Source organism: Schistocerca piceifrons, chromosome 5 (assembly GCF_021461385.2).
Source record: "Schistocerca piceifrons isolate TAMUIC-IGC-003096 chromosome 5, iqSchPice1.1, whole genome shotgun sequence".
Taxonomy (NCBI): Eukaryota; Metazoa; Arthropoda; class Insecta; order Orthoptera; family Acrididae; genus Schistocerca; species Schistocerca piceifrons.
The window spans coordinates 106172214-106191617 of record NC_060142.1 but is presented as its reverse complement, the minus strand read 5'-3'; the positions used below and the strand labels follow the sequence as shown (position 1 = coordinate 106191617).

Genomic DNA, 19404 nt, shown 5'->3' with positions numbered 1-19404 from the left:
AGTCAATAGCGACGAATGCCCCACGCACTCGGCATGCCGCTGCTAATGCGACGATATCTCGGTAGTCACCGAGCGCCGTATGTACGTTACTCTTGCCGCCGAGGCAAGTTTGATCTATGAGGAGTCTATCAGAAATTGAAGACCGCAGGCGAGCCCCAAGGATGCGCGCGAAAATCTTATAGTCGCAGTTCAAGAGATTGAGTGGTCTATAATCTCCTGGCCTTCTGCCACCGCGTGGTTTGGGTATTGGGATGATGATACCCTCCGTGAAATCGGCAGGTATCTCAGTCTGCGGTAACAGGAGTTCGTTGTACATCTGAATCCAAGTCCGTCCCATGAGGTATGTAAAGGCGCGGTAAAATTCAATTGGGAAGCCGTCCTGTCCTGGGGACTTGTTCGGAGGCCCCCTGGCAATTGCATCCGTCAGCTCGTCCTCTGTTATCGCTGTGATGAAAGTCTCTGCATCCAGTGGTGGTCCTCTATCTGGCATTTCCAAGATGACATCATGTAGTGCCTCGTGGTTCACTTATACAGATCCATATAAGTGGCGGAAATAGTCAGTAAACACATGCGCAATATCACGCTGGTGCACAACTTGCTGGCCAGTTTCAGAGATTAGTTCCCTGATCAATGTCCTGCGTCGTCGTTGGCGTTCACGTACTACGTGGTGCATGGAGGGCGTTTCGGCAGCAACTGTGTCCGCCAATCTCGCCCGGACCATTATACCTTCCATTCTTAGTCTCGTCAGCTGTAATAACTTGGCTTTTATCCTGCGCATGGCCGTGTGCCTTTCCAGCGATGGTTGTTGGGTCATCAGCTCTCTCAGAGCTGTAAAATAAAAATCAGCCGCCGTGCGGTTCCACTGCGATTTGTCCTGCCCGTATCGTATCAACGTTCTCCGTAACGTTGGTTTTGCGCATTTAATCCACCACTGGAGAACCGAGGTGTATGCTCGTTGGCGGCAAACGCAGGTCTCCCAGGCCGCCTCTATCGTCCGGCGACATTCAGTGTCACATAAAAGTGCACAATTCATTTTCCAGTGACCCTTACTCCGCCATATCTTCTGACGCGTTAGTGAAATCGTACAGACGTACGCCATATGATCCGTAAAAGCCGCTGGCCAGATTTCGGCATCCAGTATCGTCGTCCGTAGAGCTCGTGTCACGTACACTCTATCAAGTCTACTCGCCGAGTGTCCCGTGACAAACGTATAACCCGGTCTGTCACCATGCTGCAGTTCCCAGGTATCCAGAAGCGCCATTTCGGTAATCAACGCACGTAGTTCCACGCAGGGCACATAATGAGGTACTTGGTCCTTTTTGTCGACGACACAATTAAAGTCGCCGCCCACTATATAGTTGTCATAGCGTCCAGCGAACAACGGTGCTATCTCTTCGGTGTAAAAGGTCGCCCTTTCTCTGCGTTTTGTGGAGCCAGATGGCGCGTATAAATTGATGAAACGAACGCCGTCGACAGTGATCGCTATGCCACGTGCCGAAGGGAGAGACATGACGTCCTCCAGTCCCATTCCTTCCCTGGTGAGAATCGCCACACCGCATCCATTTTCATCGTGCACTGAATAATGTGCCTCGTATCCGTAGAACTCTGGCGGCGATCTGAAACGCACTTCTTGTAGGAGTACAATATCCACGTCCGCAGCGCGTAACATATCTTTCAGCATTTGAATTTTAAGCGGTGTCCGAATGCCATTAATGTTTATCGTGGCAATGCGGTACGCCTGGCGTGTGTTCATCAGTTGTAGGGCGGTGTCATTAAGCGTCTATCTGCACCCCCGGCGCTCCTCACCACACTAAGTTGTTCAACATTTCCCGACCCCTCCCGGCCTCTGGCCAGGACTATCGTCAATCGTCGCGTTCGTATTTTCATTCTGTTCCTGTTGGTCCATTTCTTGCGCCCAGTCCCCCAGCATATTTCCGGAACTGGTCGACGGATGGGAGGCAACGTCGTCACCGCTCTGATGTTGGACAGTTGTCATCTCCACTTCTGCCTTCCGGTCACCAGAAGAAGAGTTCAAGTTATCGTCGCTGTGTAATTCCTGCATCGTCATCTCGGTATCTGTTGAATCCACTGGTCTCAGGTCGATACTGTCGTTGTCGTCCACTGTCCCCTCGGGACTATGGCTATCGTCAGCAGAAGTCAGTCGACGCTTCTTTCTTCTCTTCGGCGAACGCTGTTTCCGTTGCCTTGCTTCCGCATCGGCTGTTTGGGTTGCGTATCCTCCGTCCTGGTCCTGGCCTATCACGCTCTCGGTGGAAGCACTGGCAGCCACCACGGATGAGCCTGGAGCGGCTGTCAGCTGCATCTCTTTTGTGGTGTCCTGTGTCTGCTGTAGTGGAACCGGTGGTCGGAGTTCCAATCCGTTGGTGTCCATGTTCTGTATAGGGGGCAGCTGCTGGTTCCCATCGGAAATCTCCCTCACATCGCCTCTCAGGGCTTCCACAAAGGTCAACGGTAATTTGCACCAAACGTCGCTGGAGGCATTCCGAGCGGACGTGACCTTCTTTCCCGCACCCCGAGCAAGTGCGAGGTTGCCCATCATAGATTATAATCGCTCGACAACCTCCTATGTACAAATAAGAGGGGACGTGCTTTCGCAGTTCCATCCGTATTTGTCTTACCCCATTTATAACGGGGTACGTGGTAAAACTCGTCCATTTTTCGGCCACATGGGATAGAACTGTACCTTATGGTCGAAAGGGGTCGGTAACAAGTTCAGGCGGGACCTCAAACGGAAGTTCGAAGACTCGTATAGTGCGGATCCCCATTCCCGCGTGATCGACTGTAATCGCACCATCATTCCCGTCGGCATGACAGAAACGATACCCGTTCGGTGATCGTTGTAGAAGTCTTTCGCAAGCAGCCTCGTCAACAAGCTTGACATAGACGACGCTAGAAACGATCGATAAATTGATTCCCACGATTTCCTGTGGATCGAATTTTACCTCTTCTCTTAAGAAACGTTCAGTTTCGTGTGCCTTTGGTCGTGTGTAGTCGTTCGCAAAACTGAACTTCAAAGTCGTTTCTCTGTACGAGTGTGCCATCTCGTTCTAGACTCACAACACCGCACACGCGAAGCTGCTCCGGCGTAAACAAACAGGCGCGCGCACCACAGCGCGGCCGGCAGGCAACACGGTCCGCACTGTGTCACTGCCGAAGGCAGACTGCATCCCGCTTGCCAGACCGTATGGTCACCCATCCAAGTGGTGGCCCAGCCCGACAGCGTTTAACTTCGTTGATCTGACGGGAACCGGTTTTACCACAGTGGCAAGGCCGTTGCCGTTCGGTTTAACACTTGTAGGAACCCTCCTATAGCAATAAGCAGACATCCCAGAATATCAGCTCAACTGTTGTTAATGGGTCGTTAATTCTCTCATGGCTCCGCGCATCTTGCAACCTCCCCAATATATTTGTATCTCAATTAGAATTATATTAATACCGTCAGCTGCTGACAGGCGTTGATATATAAAATGGGGACAGAACAAAATGTGTGCCCCGACCAGGACTCGAACCCGGGATCTCCTGCTTACAAAGTAGACGCTCTATCCATCTGAGTCAGCGAGGACACAGAGGATAGTGCGACTGCAGGGACTATCTCGCGCACGCCTCCCGCGAGACCCACATTCTCACCTTGTATGTCCACACACTACATTCGTAGTGTCCCACCCAAACACAATCATTACTCGTTGAAGACATTCTTAGCAAGTCCCTTAAGAGTTCGTGGAATATGTGAACATCCGCACAGAAGAAGAAGGTCATGGCCGGTATTGCCAGAACTATATACTTATATGGATATGGTGTCTGTTCTTTCGGACATGGCCGAAAGAACAGATACCATCTTCGTATATGTATAACTAGTTAAGGCTCACCGGCCATTTGACCATCATCTTCTGTGTGGATGCACAAACAGTGCCCGAACTCTAACGGGAATCGGCAAAAAGCCGCGAGTAATGAGTATAATGGGCAGGGGCACTATGAATATAGTGCGGGAAAATAAGTTGGCAATGTGGGTCTCACGGGAGGCTTGCCAGAGATAAGTCCCTGCAGTCGCACTATCCTCTGTGTCCTTGGTGGCTCAGATGGATATAGTGTCTGCCATGTAAGCAGGAGATCCCGGGTTCGAGTCCCGCTTGGTGCACAAATTTTCAACTGTCCCCGTTGACTTACGTCAACGCCTGTATGCAGCTAGGGGTATTCATTTCATTGTAATTTCATTCTAACAAGCTGCATGGTCACTGATGGTATCTGTTCTTTCGGAAATGTACGAAAGATCAGATACCACCTTCATATACACATAGATTACAGAATGATTATAGTATCACCATCATAAAACTCGCACAAGGCCCACAAAGAAAAAATGAGTAAAATGAGACCTCGTACTGAGGCATACATAGTTGTTTTCCCCCGCTCAATTTGCGAGTGTAACATGGTAGGAAAAGACAAGCATTGGTACAAAGTACCCTCTGCTCTATACCATACAAAGCTTACAGACTATGTACGACGGTCGTTCAATAATTAACGCCCCACATTTTTTTCGCAGAACATATTTATTATTACGAGTCAGAATTTGGTGAGAATATACATCAACATATCTCGTCCATGTCCTATTTTTCTACGTAATCTCCATCACGTTCTATGGCAGTACGCCATCGTTGTGGAAGAGCATGTATTCCCTGCTGGTAAAAGATCTTGTCCGGTAGGCATAGCCGTGTTTTCACTGCATGACTGACATTCTCGTGATGTTCAAAGTGTAGAGACAATTGTCGAACTGTGACTCGCCGGTCGATGCGAATAATGGCATCCGCACGATTCAGCTTGTCTGGAGCAGTGGCTGTGACAGGACGTCCCGAGCGCAGCTGATAATGGAGCACTGTTTCTGCATTTCTTGATTCTGCAACTCTCTTTAGCCATCGCCCAGCTATACTCCGATCAACTGCAGCACCTCCATACACAGCGCACAAACGTCTTTGGATGTTCAGCACGGTTTCTTTTTCTGCTCACAAGAATTCAATAACAGCACGCTGCTTGTCACGTGAGTCGTATGTAGACGTCATTTTGACGCTGTAATACAGCTCTCCCACCTGCCAGAACGGTTCAGAACTTCACCAGCGCACAGACATCAAAAGTGAAGCAGCAACAAGGACGTTTGTGTATGCATATTAATGGCTTTTTAAGAAAGTTTAGGGCATTACTTATTGAACGACCCTCGTATGTAGATACAGAGAAAGAAAAGCCTTTACAATCAGACAGCTGAAGCTACTACTTAGTGTCTCGCTGCCAACAGTGCCAAATGACTACCCCATTCTTTATGGCTGAACACGTATTTCAAAGAAATTGTGCAAGTTTCGAGGGACTAATGCGAAATAATGAAACAACTGATACATTTACTACCTCGCTGGCAGCGCTAGCATGTCTGATTTGGTTAACTAACTATGGTGAAGAGTACAATTTCAGACTCCAAAAACATTCCTTTTTGTTTTGGTACACAGTCTTCGACAATGAAAGTATTATATAATTCAATGATACTCCCTTTCACATTTCACGTTTTAGTCTTTTGTGACTTTTAACTTTCTTTTATCTTTGTATAGAGTTGTCGATGGAAGACATGGCAGCGCAGGCGTTCGTCTTCTTCGCTGCAGGCTTCGAGACTTCTTCAACAGCGACGAGCTTCACGCTTCACGAATTGGCGCTCAACCCTGACATACAGAGCAAGCTTCACGATGAAATTGACGCCGTGCTCGAGGAAAACGGCGGTGAAATTTCCTACGACGCCATCGGCAAAATGACTTACCTCGACAAGGTTGTATCTGGTAAGGAAAATCTATCTTCAGTTTCAATTGGCTTGCTGTGCGAACCTTCCACATCATGGACTGTCATCATTCACGTAAGGAGAGTCAATGGGTTCACCCACACACTTATTAGATGGCGGAAGAAGGAAGGAATAAATATCACTAATAAAAATTCTGCGAACATGGAATTCCTTGGAGACTGTACTTTAACTCCGATTGAAATTCTTGAGGAAGGGTTTCACCTTTGTTCTTGTTCGAGGAAGAATCCCGGCCCCAAATTAAACGGATTAAGAGAAACAATAGAAGCTGATGTCAATAAACTGTCGAGATTTTCGAATTTACGGCTTAGTTAATCTAAGGAAAGTGGTGGTTACGATTGAGACTGTGCTCGACCCACCTGAGAAAGTCAGCTAAAGCAGCTGACGAATTTGGTTACGATTCAGACTGTGTTCGACCCAGCTAAGAGCTCAGCTAAAGAAGCTGCGGAAATTTTGCGTAAAATTACAGTAATTTGTACTCTATCTCTATCCACAGATTCGCAGCGCTCAGTGCTAAAATCCCGTATCGATTACAATTACAGTACCAACTACAAAAAACCGACCTTTTCGAAAATTTACATTTTTCAGGAAAGCGGAAGAACGTTGTAAATCGTTGTATGTAGTCGTGTTCTCAGTTACATTTTGACGGGCGTACCTAAAACATTACTATACTTCGTTCATCATAAGAATAAACATGATGTAAAAAAAAAAAAAACAGAAGTGCGATGATTGGTCAGCAACCGTACCTCTCGTACACTTATGTTCCGGACTTGGAAGCTGGTCCAACTTATGTATTATTTATCTTATTGCTGTCACTGTAAGTGAAACTTTAAGACAGTCTGTTGTATTAACAGTCATCAACGTTTTTTCAATCATATGTTAGCTAAGTAATTTTTATTTAAAAATCATCTACAGCCACAGTCTCTGTACTGTTGTGCTCTGATTGTTAATACGTACTATGAAAATGGATGACTCTGCTTCCTGGTGGATCTCGCACCTTCTGACTCCCAATGAAGGACGCACACAGTGAAGCAGTAGGTGGATGATGCGTAAAGCCGGCGCATTGAACGGAGATGCGGAGATCATGTTGAAAAATACGGTTTCGTAGCGAAAGGAGTGGGGAACAGTTTGAATCCTGAACAAAACCAACCTGATTTCAGAAAGAGAGGGTGCTGCACTACTTATTGAACACCCTACGAACTTAATGATAATGATAGCCAATGAGTGCCAGCAAAAATCGGAAGCAATTCATAAGTCTCTCTCGCCAACGCGACACTGACTTTGAAGGCTTGAGCTCTGGGCTATTTCTCCGTCAGATGCTCAACTCCGCATAGGCCGGTGGTACTCAATTCGTAAGTAGCCGATTCGAGTACCTACCGCCCTCATACTGTTCGTGATCACTTTCTCGAATCAGTTCAGCGCATTTCTGTCTTTCAATATTTATATTTTTTTCATTTCGGTTCCAGAGTCTCTCAGGAAACACCCACCAGCAGCAGTACTGAACAGAGAGTGCAACCAAGACTACAAGATTCCAGACAGCGACGTCGTTCTGGAGAAGGGAACTCCAGTTGTGCTGTCTGTGCTGGGCCTCCACCACGATCCCACGTATTTCCCTGACCCCGACCGCTTCGACCCTGAGAGGTTCTCCGAAGAGGCCAAAGCTAAGCGCCACCCCTATGTGTACCTGCCTTTCGGGGAGGGACCACGCATTTGCATAGGTGAGTACTTAGTCGTCTGATGCCTGCATTAAGTTACATTGTCACCGCATGGTAGCACAGGCTGCCAGTATGACCATCTTATACCGACTTTCGTATGGCCGATCGTGTACTGTTGTGTTCTGTAAAGCCGCTCGCTCTATGGTCACAGAAGAGATGTGATTCGCTGCCCGGAGCCAAACTTGTGGACTGTCTCAATAAGACTTTTGTTGCTATATACACTGTTTTCTGAGCTACCCTTACCTTACATCTTCATCCATACTCTGTGAACCTCTGTGAAGTGCATGGCAGACGGTACTCTGTACCAGTTTTCAAAGCTTTTTCCTGTTTCATCCACGAACAGAATGCGGTAAGAATGACTACTTAAACGTTCTGTGAGTGCTGTAAATTAGTCTAATTCTACACGAATCTTACGGGAGCAATTTTTAGGGGATTATAATGTATCCCCAGACTGATCACTTAAAGTTGGTTCTTGAAACTTAATAAGTGGGATAATTAACTGGATTTTAGAAAAACTGGGTAGTCGCAAAGAAACAGGTACTAGTTGTTTTTTGGTATAAATAAGGAAATCGGGACAATTGTACAGATCGGTCTGTCAAATGAGTAACATGAAGCTAATGTTAGGAGACTAGGTGAAAATTTTTTTGCTAAGATTGCAGCAGGCTAAATGGAACGTAGAGAAGAAGTAAAACACATAGCGTTAACATTTTTTAGGACTACTTTCACAAAAGATTGCAAACTTGTTCAAAAAGCTTAATGTTCAGGTAGGATTCCAAACGGTTAACGATTTGGGGAACCTGTTGAGGCACGGTCTGGAATCCGTGCAAAATAAGTTTTGTAAAACTGGAGTACATAAAATAAAGTGCGGATCATGTGAATGTTTTTACGTGGGACAAACAGGGCGAGAGTTCAAATCCTGGTTTAAAGAACATGGGTATGCTAGCGATAGTAGCGCATTACGTCCCCATGTGAACGATAAAAGCCATACTCAGGCAGAATTAGAAAGTAGCATGACAGTCCTACACACAGAGAGGAAGGGGAACAATTGGGACATCTTGCCATTTTGCCTGCTGCAATCTTAGCAAGAACTTTTTCACCTAGTCTCCTAACATTAGCTTCATGTTACTCATTTGACAGACCGATGTGTACAATTTTCCCGATTTCCTTATTTATACCAAAAACCAACTTGTATCTGTTTGTTTGCGAGTACCCAGCTTTTCTAAAATCCAGCTAATTATCTCACTTATTAAGTTTCAAGAACCAACTTTAAGTGATCAGTCTGGGGATACATTATCATCCCCTGAAAATTGCTCCTGTAAGATTTAGTTTCAAGAACCAACTTTAAGTGGTCAGTCTGGGGATACATTATAATCCCCTAAAAATTGCTCCTGTAAGATTCGTGTAGAATTAGACTAATTTACAGCACTCACAGAACGTTTAAGTAGTCATTCTTACCGCATTCTGTTCGTGGATGAAACGGGAAAAAACTTTGGAAACTGGTACAGAGTACCGTCTGCCATGCACTTCACAGAGGTTCACAGAGTATGGATGAAGATGTAAGGTAAGGGTAGCTCAGAAAACAGTGTATATAGCAACACAAGTCTTATTGAGACAGTCCACAAGTTTGGCTCTGAGCACTGTGGGATTTAACATCTGAGGTCATCAGTCCCCTAGGACTTAGAACTACGTAAACCTAACTAACCTATGGACATCACACACATCCATGCCCGAGGCAGGATTCGAACCTGCGACCGTAGCGGTCGCGCGGTTCCAGACTGTAGCGCCTAGAACCGCTCGGCCACTCCAGCCGGCGAATTTGAAATAGTGCATCCAGTCAAGTGGCTCGACAACTGTTAATCAAATAACTTATCAGTAGTGGTAGGGAATGGTTTTTAGTCATTTTGACGATTTGTTGTGAGAGGCACGTAAAAACTATTATCACCCTCCTAACCACTTTTCTTAAATAGAGTATATAGACAACCACTTCTCCCTTTACTACTTTTCTTTGCGCCCTACAGTGATTAGCAAATACCACGTAAAAATATAATAAAAATATTTAAAAAGAATAAAAAAATTGAACCTTCAAATGTACAGTCCCTTCCCTATGTACCATTCTAATTAGTGAATCAAGACAAATTTTCTGAAATTTTGTAACGTTATTCTTTGAAGATAAATAATTTTTTAATTATTTCAGGAGTGCTAGTTCTGCAAGGTTCGCAGGAGAGCTTCTGTAAAGTTTGGAAGGTAGGAGACGAGGTACTGGCAGAAGTAAAGCTGTGAGGCCTGACCGTGAGTCGTGCTTCGGTAGCTCAGATGGTAGAGCACTTGCCCACGAAAGGTAAAGGTCCCGAGTTCGAGCCTTGGTCGGGCACACAGTTTTAATCTGCCAGGAAGTTTCATATCAGCGCACACTCCGCTGCAGAGTGAAAATCTCATTCTGGAATTTTTTAATTGTTGAAAGGTACAATCTCATGCCCAGGTATTACAGTGATACTTCTTTTACTGAGGTTAAATGTGGGCAGGCAACCACCGACCCTTTACTATTTTTTTTACGTGCACACAAACTACATGTGTTTTTGTTGTTTTTATTTTACTGCTTTAACGGGCAGTAAACATATTGGCATATGAACAACCGTAATAATAAATTATAGGGTGGGGCAAATGTCTTCACATTTTACGTTTGACGAACAGTGCAGAAGTGTAATTACAAATCTAAACATTTCTTTTTGTAATTTTTGACAAGTCATGTCTATCCAAAACAAAATACTTTTTTGTACAATTTTGTAATGTACTTTTCCAATTTAGACAAATCCTTTTGTAATCTTCGACAGTCATGCTTTTCCAAGACCAAACATTTCTTCTACAATTTTGTAATGTACTTTGTACTACTGCAATGTGTGTTTGCTAATGTGCAGGCACATAATATATACTTTTACTTGTTATTGGTTACTGTTTTGACTCTTGATAAACATATCGGCATTTGCACAGCTGCAATGCCGTTGGTGCGCTCTTGCACCGAGTGGTTTCCATAGCAACTGCGAGCGCACTGAAGTAGCAGTATTCTGTAGTCCTTCTCACGACCAACGTTCCCTTTTTCCAGGTTTAAATTATATGTCACACCTTTTGGCTCGTGAATGTATGATTAAGGAACAAACTGTCAAAGTTATTTCTGGTATGAAGTGGTCTGTATTGGTCCTAACACTTTGTTCGATTTTTTGCTTCCTTGTTAACATTTGGTGTTTTTAAAAAAAAAGTATAACTAATTATTTGTTGCAGTGTTTACACCAGGAAATCTGATGATGGGCAGAGCCAGAAACATATCAACTGGAATATATGCACAAAAAACTAGAACCTGCTTGTATGCGACTACTCAGCTTTTCTAAAATCCATTTAATTATATTAATAATAAGCTGACAGTCAGTCATTGCACCACTTGAAAATCTTGCCAATATCTGACTGAATACTCGTGCAAGTTTTTCAGAGAGTACTCTATAATAGATAATTGCATCATATATGAAACGGCTGAGGTTATTGTTAATATTTTCTGCAAGGTCATTAATATACATCATGAACAATTTCATGTTAATATCGCGATATTTAGATGCCTCTGACAGAAATAAGGTAATATTGAGAGAAGATGTAATACACAGATAACATGTTTAGAGTCCGGAGTTCCATCAGACTACGGTGGACATGAGACAGATAATAATGTCAGTTGAGCAATACATTTATGAAAGTGCCAGGTGACATAACTAGGCTCAAAGTTTACAGCCAGTGCAATGTCCTCCGCTTCCCCACCCAATCATACCACTTTTTAGCTGGACGCAGCCGGCCGCAGTGGCCGAGCGGTTCTAGGTGCTTCAGTCCGGAACCGCGCTGCTGCGGTCGCAGGTCCCAATCCTGCCTCGGGCATGGATGTGTGCGATGTCCTTAGGTTAGTTAGGTTTAAGTAGTTCTAAGTTCTAGGGATAGTGCTTAGAGCCATTTGAACCATTTGAACGTAGTACAGTTGCTAATAAGCTTGCTTTTACTGCCGATCCAGACATTGAACACACCAGCCTAGATGCTAAAACCAGAAAAGATCAACCCGCCAGTGTATCAGCCGTTATGAAACTTCGGGATAGTATATAACATACAGGATGACTTTTTCCACCGTATACAAACTCTAGGGATTGATCGACGAGAGGATATGGAACAAAAAAGGGCCAATGAACTTATGTCTGCAAATGCATGGTTTCCATGCGAGAGAACATTTATTCAGTCATACTTTGTTACAGAGTATACACAGTATGGCCATCCGATAGCAGGGTGTGACTACGGCGAATGCCCGGTGAACGTTATCTGCCAGCGTGTGTAGCGCCAACAGCAAAATTCGGAAGCGGTGGTGTTATGGTGTGGTCGTGTTTTTCACGGAAGTCTTTTGCGTGGCACTACCAGAGCACAGACCTACGTTGATGTTTTAAGCACCTTATTGCTTCCTACTGTTGAAGAGCAATTCAGGGACGGCGACTGAATCTTTCAACACGATTGAGCATGGGTGGAAGGGTGGTGGGGAGTAGAGGAGGGGGGAGGGGGGGATAGAATTCAACTCTGTTACCTTACCACCAACGTCACTGGCAGAAATCGGAACTGTCATTATATCACTACGGATTAAAACTTGCTACCAGATATACTGAGGTAGCATTTTTTTTACTTCACTGAACACTGCACTATAAAAATTGCTTCTCTGTGTCACTGTTCTTTTATTTGCAAAGGCATCAAATACTGTAAAAATTTTGCGTTGAGAATCGTATCGTAACTTTTCTATTCCATGAATAAATAATTTCTAGTATTAACCATGATTCAAAATGATCTGTCCTTTGCGTAATACTCTTAAGCAAAAATTTTATCTGAGGAACACGAGTTATTTATGTTATACGAGGCGTCGTAATTCAGTCTATTCTGCATGACACGGATCGGTGATGTTGGCGTGTCTGGATTAAGAACGAAAAGGACTTCAAATGGTTCAAATGGCTCTGAGCACTATGGGACAACATCTGTGGTTATCAGTCCCCTAGAATTTAGAACTACTTAAACATAACTAACCTAAGGACATAATACACATCCATGCCCGAGGCAGGATTCGAACCTGCGACCGTAGTGGTCACGCGGTTCCAGACTGAAGGGCCTAGAACCGCACGGCCACACCGGCAGGCCCGAAAAGGACTCTCTGTGGTTTTAATCAGATAATGAAAATGCTGAGAAAACAGAGATTGTAGCACTCTCGGTTCAAAAAAGGGCGCACAGATGTTGACAGTCAAAAATTAATAGAAATTCGTGCTCCCGTAGCAACATCAGTGCGGTAAGCATACACCTTCCATCATTATACCTTAGCGAACGATCTTGCCAAGAACTCGAGAAAATTATGGTCCTGCGTAAAATCACAGAGCGGATCGATGGCTTCTGTCCACCCACTCGTCAACAAGTCTGGTTGTGTAGAAAACAGCAAAAAGGAAGCTGAAGTTTTAAATTTCACGTTTAAGCAATCATTCCTGCAGGAGGATCATATAAACATAACGTCTTTTGACTGTCTTACAAACTCCCGTATAGAGGACATGGAAATAGGTATCTGTAGCTTAGGGAAGCAGCCGAAAGTGTTGGAAACAAGTAAGTGGTCAGGTCCGGGTGGATACCCAGTTTTGGATTTACAATGAGTGCTCTACTGCACTGGAGCCTTATTAAGCTTCCATCTATCGTGAATCTCCCCCCCCCCCCCCCCCAGCGCAAAGTCCAAAGCGAATGGAGAAAAACGCAGCTGACTTCTGTGTATAAGAAAGGTAAAAGAACGCGGACGCGCAGAATTGCAGACCAATAACCTTAACATCGGTTTGCTGCAACACTCTTGAACACATTATGAGCTAGAACGTAATAAATTTTCTTGACACAGAAAAGCATGTGGCCGCAAATCAGCGTGGTTTTAGAGAGCGTCGCTCCTGCTGGTATCCACATGCCCTTTTTTCGCATGATATCCTACAAACAATGGATGAATGGCAACAGGCAGATTCTATTTTCCTAGATTTCCGGACAGCATCTGACACGGCGCCCCACTGCAGACGAAGGTCGGAGCATACAGTTGAGGTTCTCAGACACGTGAATTGCTCAAAGACGTTTTAAGTAATGGAACCCAGTTCGTTGTCCCTGAAGGCGACTGTTCACTAGAGACAAGGGCAGCGTGAGGAGTGCCCCAGGGACGCGTGATAGGGGTGCTCTTATTCTCTGTATAGATGAATAATGATCTGACGGATTGGGTGGGCGGCAATTTACGGCTGTTTGCTGATGACGCAGTGGTGTACAAGATGGTGTAGTCGTTGAGTGACTGTAGGAGCATACAATATGACTTTGAATTTCTAATTGGTACAAGGAACAGAACAATGCTCTAAATGCATAAAAAAGGATATACGTTAATTCGGATGCGTAGGGAAAATAATCTTCTAACGTTCGAATGAAGCATTAGTAGCGCGCTGCTTGACATAGTCACATCGATTAAATACGTGGCCGTAACGTTGCAGAGCGATATGGAACGAGCACGTCAGGTTGGTAGTAGGGAAGGCAAAGGTTCCACTTCGTTTTATTGGGAGAATTTTGGGGAAGTGTAGCTCATCCACAAAGGAGACATCGTATAGAAAGCTACTGCGACCCATTCTTCAGTACTGTTCGAGTGTTGTGGACCCCTACCAGGCCAGATGAAAGGAAGTTGTCGCAACAATTGAGAGGTACGCTGTTAGATGTGGTACGGTAGCTTTGGTCTGCACGCAAGTGTTACGGAGGTGCTTCGTGAACTCAAATGGGTGTCCTGGAGGGTAGACCACGAACTTTTCGTGATGCAACATTCGGGAAATTTTGTTAGTAGGCGTTGAGACTGATCGCAGAACTTTTTACTGCCGCCAACGTACATTTCGCGTAAGGACCACGAAGATGAGATGCGAGAAATTGGGTTCAAATGGCTCGGAGCACTATGCGACTTAACTTCTGAGGTCATCAGTCGCCTAGAACTTAGAACTAATTAAACCTAACTAACCTAAGGACATCACACACATCCATGCCCGAGGCAGGATTCGAACCTGCGACCGTAGCTGTCGCTCGGTTCAAGACTGTAGCGCCTAGAACCGCACGGCCACTCCGGCCGGCCGAGAAATTGGGGTTCGAGCGGAGGTTTCTAGACAGTCCTTTTCCCTCGCTCTGTTTGCGAATGGAACAAGAAATGAAATGACTAGTAAGTGGTACGTGGAACCCTCCTCCATACATCGTACGGCGGCTTGTGTAGCATGTCTATAGATGTGGATGTAAATCAGTTTTTTGGGTGTGATGCAAGACATGGCTTTCCTTACAACTTCTGAAAGAATTACAATATTTTGACTACATTTAACTACATGAAACGCTTTTTTGTCGTGTTTCATAAATGTTGTTATTATTCTACATCCTCGATTCCCAGAGAAGGCAACCAAGCACAGATAAACACGTCAACTTCTTAATCGACCGATCCATGACTTAAAGTATAAAAATTATCTCTGTTGACAATTTTGCCATAGTTACATTTGCATCCAAAAACAATTTTTAGAACACCTTTTACAATAATTACGTATAAACATAAACTGAAGTGGAGGTATGTGCAGAGAAATGAGACTTATTGTCATTATCCTTTTACAAAAGAGGCGCCCAGGTTCTCCTCGCACGTTCAGTTTGTACCATTGTCTAAAAGGGTTGAATAATTGAACTTATTTTGCGCATTTAATAGTTAATGTGGGAACACAAACATCTGTTTTTTTTTAATTTATAGTATTTTTAATCTTCACCCCCTTTCCCTCTACATCTCCTTCTACATCTATCACATACTTGTATTTCTGGTTTAAGCAGTGTTCGGCAAAGGATGAACCTGGCTTCTATAATCTCTAGCTTCCATATTGTACTTTTAGTCTCTTACGGATTGGCTTTCCAGTCTCACCAGTATACGAGAGCACTAACACTCTTGGTAGATGATCTTATAAACCACACTTTTCCGTTAAGGCCGTTTTGTTTCCCTTTTGAATTAAAGAAACATCTACCCAGCGTCTGTGGAATATATAAAGACAAAGAAGAACCCTTTGCCTTTAAAATTTTGCTCGTTCTACTAGAAATTTTATCTGTAACAGGTAAATTACAAAATATCCTTTGCAGTCTATCTACAGTGTCCACTGGGTACTATAGTGATCTGGCTTGCTTTTACAAGTTTTGTAGAGAATTTTGTCAATAACGCTGAATTCAAATTCAGTATTTCTGGCTATTGTTTTTATTGTATTACGTCCCTGGTCATAGCCTTCTTGGGACATATATTCAGAGGATGGCTTGTTTATCTATGATTGGTTGCCATTTTGGGGTCAGTTGTCTACTACAAATGGGCTTTCGGTTAGTTAATGCAACACACAATGTTTCTTCAAGAACCCACTGTTGAATCAATTAAATGATTGGCAGGTATGAACGAGCTACACTAGACTAGAGGTAAAGAAAGCATTGTTTTCCTACTGTGTCAACTCTGAATTACGTGAAACATTGCTACTTCATTTCGAATTACTATTATAACCTCGCCTGACAATTAAACGATAGCAAGTTAATTACCAAGCTATGATGCTGTGAAGAAAGCAGCCTCTTTTACTTTTTACACATACTTCCTCTACTCGCAAACACACAACTCTCGAACGTTACAGAACACACCTACCTTCGTGCATGATGAAGTGTCTTGGTAGGCATGGTGTGTGACTCTTTGCTTCCGGTCTGGCCGAGGGTGTTGGGCTGCCTGGGCCACCAAGAGGGAGCTCGGAACCAGCCGGTCTTCACCCTCCACTGGTCAGTAGCCCAGTTGAAAAAGGATCCACCGCAGCGTTGTGTTGAAGTCATTCCATGTAAACACTAAAAACCAATACCGGGTTTCTCGGTGGCGCATTTCAGCACCAGTTCTCAATTAACACAATTATAGTTTCTCAACTGATTGAGAACTTCCATCTCTGATGCAAAAGTCACATTATAGAACGAGCATATTAATGTATAAGTCATGATAATATCCTATCCCGCAGTTACTTCCGCGATTGTCACCTTGAGTTCCTCAGATAAAGCAAGCAGGTGACATTTAACATTTTGGTTTCATACTGAAACTCGAAACATTTTAAAATCAGAAACTGATACCTCTGGCTTCTGTGATGTCAGTAAATATCGCCAATGTTGTTAGAAAGAAAAGAAAAAACGAGAGAGAGAGCAAAAGAAGGAAAACGGAGCCTGGCATATGCCTACATAGCACCAGCACATGACACCTTATCCGTGGATCCTTATTCTGATATGCCTTGCGGACAAACAACAGTAACGTTTAGAGCTTACGTTTATAACAAGTCCAGGGAATTCATCGAGTAAATGTATCTATGCGTCAAAGTATACAAATGGTCGCATTTTACCTGTCTGAAACGTACACTATGTGATCAAAAGTATCCGGACACCTGACTGAAAATAACTTGCAAGTTCGTGGCGCACTCCCTCGGTAATGCTGGCATTCACTATGGTGTTAGGACACCCTTGGCCTTTAATGACAGCATCCACTGTCGAAGGCGTACGTTCAATCAGGTGCAGGAAGTTTTCTTGGGGAACTACAGCCCATTCTTCACGGAGTAATGAGCTGAGGAAAAGTATCGATTTCGCTCGGTGAGGCCTGACACGAAATCGGCGTTCCAAAATATCTCAAAGGTGTTCTATGCAATTAAGGTCAGGACTCTGTACTGGCCAATCCACTGCAGCGATGTTATTGTCGTGTAACCACTCCGCCAAAGGCCTTGCATTATGAACAATAACGCGATCGTGTTGAAAGATGCAGTCGCCATCTCCGAATTGCTCTTAAACAGTGGGAAGCAAGAAGGTGCTTAAAACATCAATGTAGGCCTGTGCTGTGATAGTGCCACGCAAAACAATAAGGGGTGCAAGCCCCCTCCATAAAAAACACGACCACACCATAACACCACCTCCTCCGAATTTACTGCTGGCACTACACACGCTGACAGATGACGTTTACCAGGCATTCGCCATACCCACGCCCTGCCATTAGATGGCCACACTGTGCACAGTGATCCGTCACTCCACACAACGCTCCTCCACTGTTCCATCGCCCAATGTTTACGCTCATTACACCAAGCGAGACGTCATTTGGCATTTACCAGCGTGATGTGTGGCTTATGAGCAGCCGCTCGACCATGAAATCAAAGTTTTCTCACCTGCCGCCTAACTGCCATAGTACTTGCAGTGGATCCTGATGCAGTTTGGAATTCCTGTGTGATGGTCTGGACAGATGTCTGCCTATTACACATTACGACCCTCTTCAACTGTCAGCGGTCTCTGACAGTCAACAGACGAGGTCGGCCTGTACGCTTTTGTGCTGTACTTGTCCCTTCATGTTTCCACTTCACTATCACGTCGGAAACAGTGGACCTAGGGATGTTTAGGAGTGTGGAAGTCTCGCGTACAGACTTATGACACAAGTGACACCCAATCACTTGACCACGTTCGAAGTCAGTGAGTTCAGTGGAGCGCCCTATTCTTTTCTTTCACGATGTTTAATGACTACTGAGGTCGCTGATACGGAGTACCTAGCAGTAGGTGGTAGCACAATGCACCTAATATGAAAATCGTATGTTTTTGGGGGTGTCCGGATACTTTTGACGACAGGACGATACAGAAAAGCAGTTTCTTTCTAATGAGGAGGCACAGTTTATGCTGATTTAAAATCACTCCCCCCAGCTCTATAATTTGATCTGTATACATGTTTCAGGTATGCGGATGGGCCTGTTGCAAACCAAAGTGGGCCTCACGAACATCCTCTCTAAGTATAGCGTGCGAACCACGCAGAAGACAGTAGCAAACCTGCATTACCATCCACGGTCTCCAATCCTCATGGCTAAAAGTGGAATCCATCTTCAGTTTGTAAGGCGTTTCTAGGAGGACAACAAAGAAGAATGATCTTCACGAGCAAAGTGATCAGTATTGGTGCCTGAAATTGTAATTACTGTGTTCTGTGTTGTCTATGTAATTAAGCATTGTAGGTCGTAGATAATCCTTACACAACGGCTTTACTCTTTGAATTACTATTGCGTGAGATGCAGACAACTGACATTCAATATTGTACTTTTAGCACATTTTGTGCACTTATTTTTAATAAATAAACACACTACTACGTATTTCACTTAAACTGTAAGATGATGATTGCTACTGCAACTGCCCTTCGTAATATTCTCTAAAAGGGAAACCACAGTGGCCATCTAATGGTTGGCTCAAATGGCTCTGAGCACTATGGGACTTAACATCTATGGTCATCAGTCCCCTAGAACTTAGAACTACTTAAACCTAACTAACCTAAGGACAGCACACAACACCCAGCCATCACGAGGCAGAGAAAATCCCTGACCCCGCCGGGAATCGAACCCGGGAATCCGGGCGTGGGAAGCGAGAACGCTACCGCACGACCACGAGATGCGGGCATCTAATGGTTACTTTATACAACTGGCTCCCAGTTGAGTACCTATCCCATAGATGACAATAGCGATGCTGAGATGCCTCTATGGTATAGAAATTGTACATCAGGAAGACAGAGACCTATGCTTTCGTAAAAGAGCATTTTGAGGTGATTTTATGAAATAGACATTCAGAAAAGTGAAATAATCTGAATAACTTAACTGTTGTCTAAAATGTGTAGGATCTGAAGTTCGTATTTTCATACTTCCAAGAAGCAGTAATATTTATGATGTTCTCGGTACCATGTGTGCTGAACTTCTGTTTTACCAACTGTGGGGCGGCGGG

At 44.3% G+C, this 19404-nt stretch overlaps 1 protein-coding gene across 1 annotated transcript in view; it reads left to right on the top strand.

Moving 5' to 3' along the window:
* Positions 1–18763, top strand: part of LOC124798571 (cytochrome P450 6k1-like) — a 63929-nt gene extending 45166 nt beyond the window's left edge. The window contains exons 6-8 of the mRNA XM_047262032.1: positions 5607–5828; positions 7312–7563; positions 18380–18763. Coding sequence (XP_047117988.1) covers positions 5607–5828; positions 7312–7563; positions 18380–18546 — 641 coding nt within the window. The 3' untranslated portion in view covers positions 18547–18763. The remainder of the gene's footprint in view (positions 1–5606; positions 5829–7311; positions 7564–18379) is intronic.
* The last annotated feature ends 641 nt before the right edge of the window (positions 18764–19404 follow it).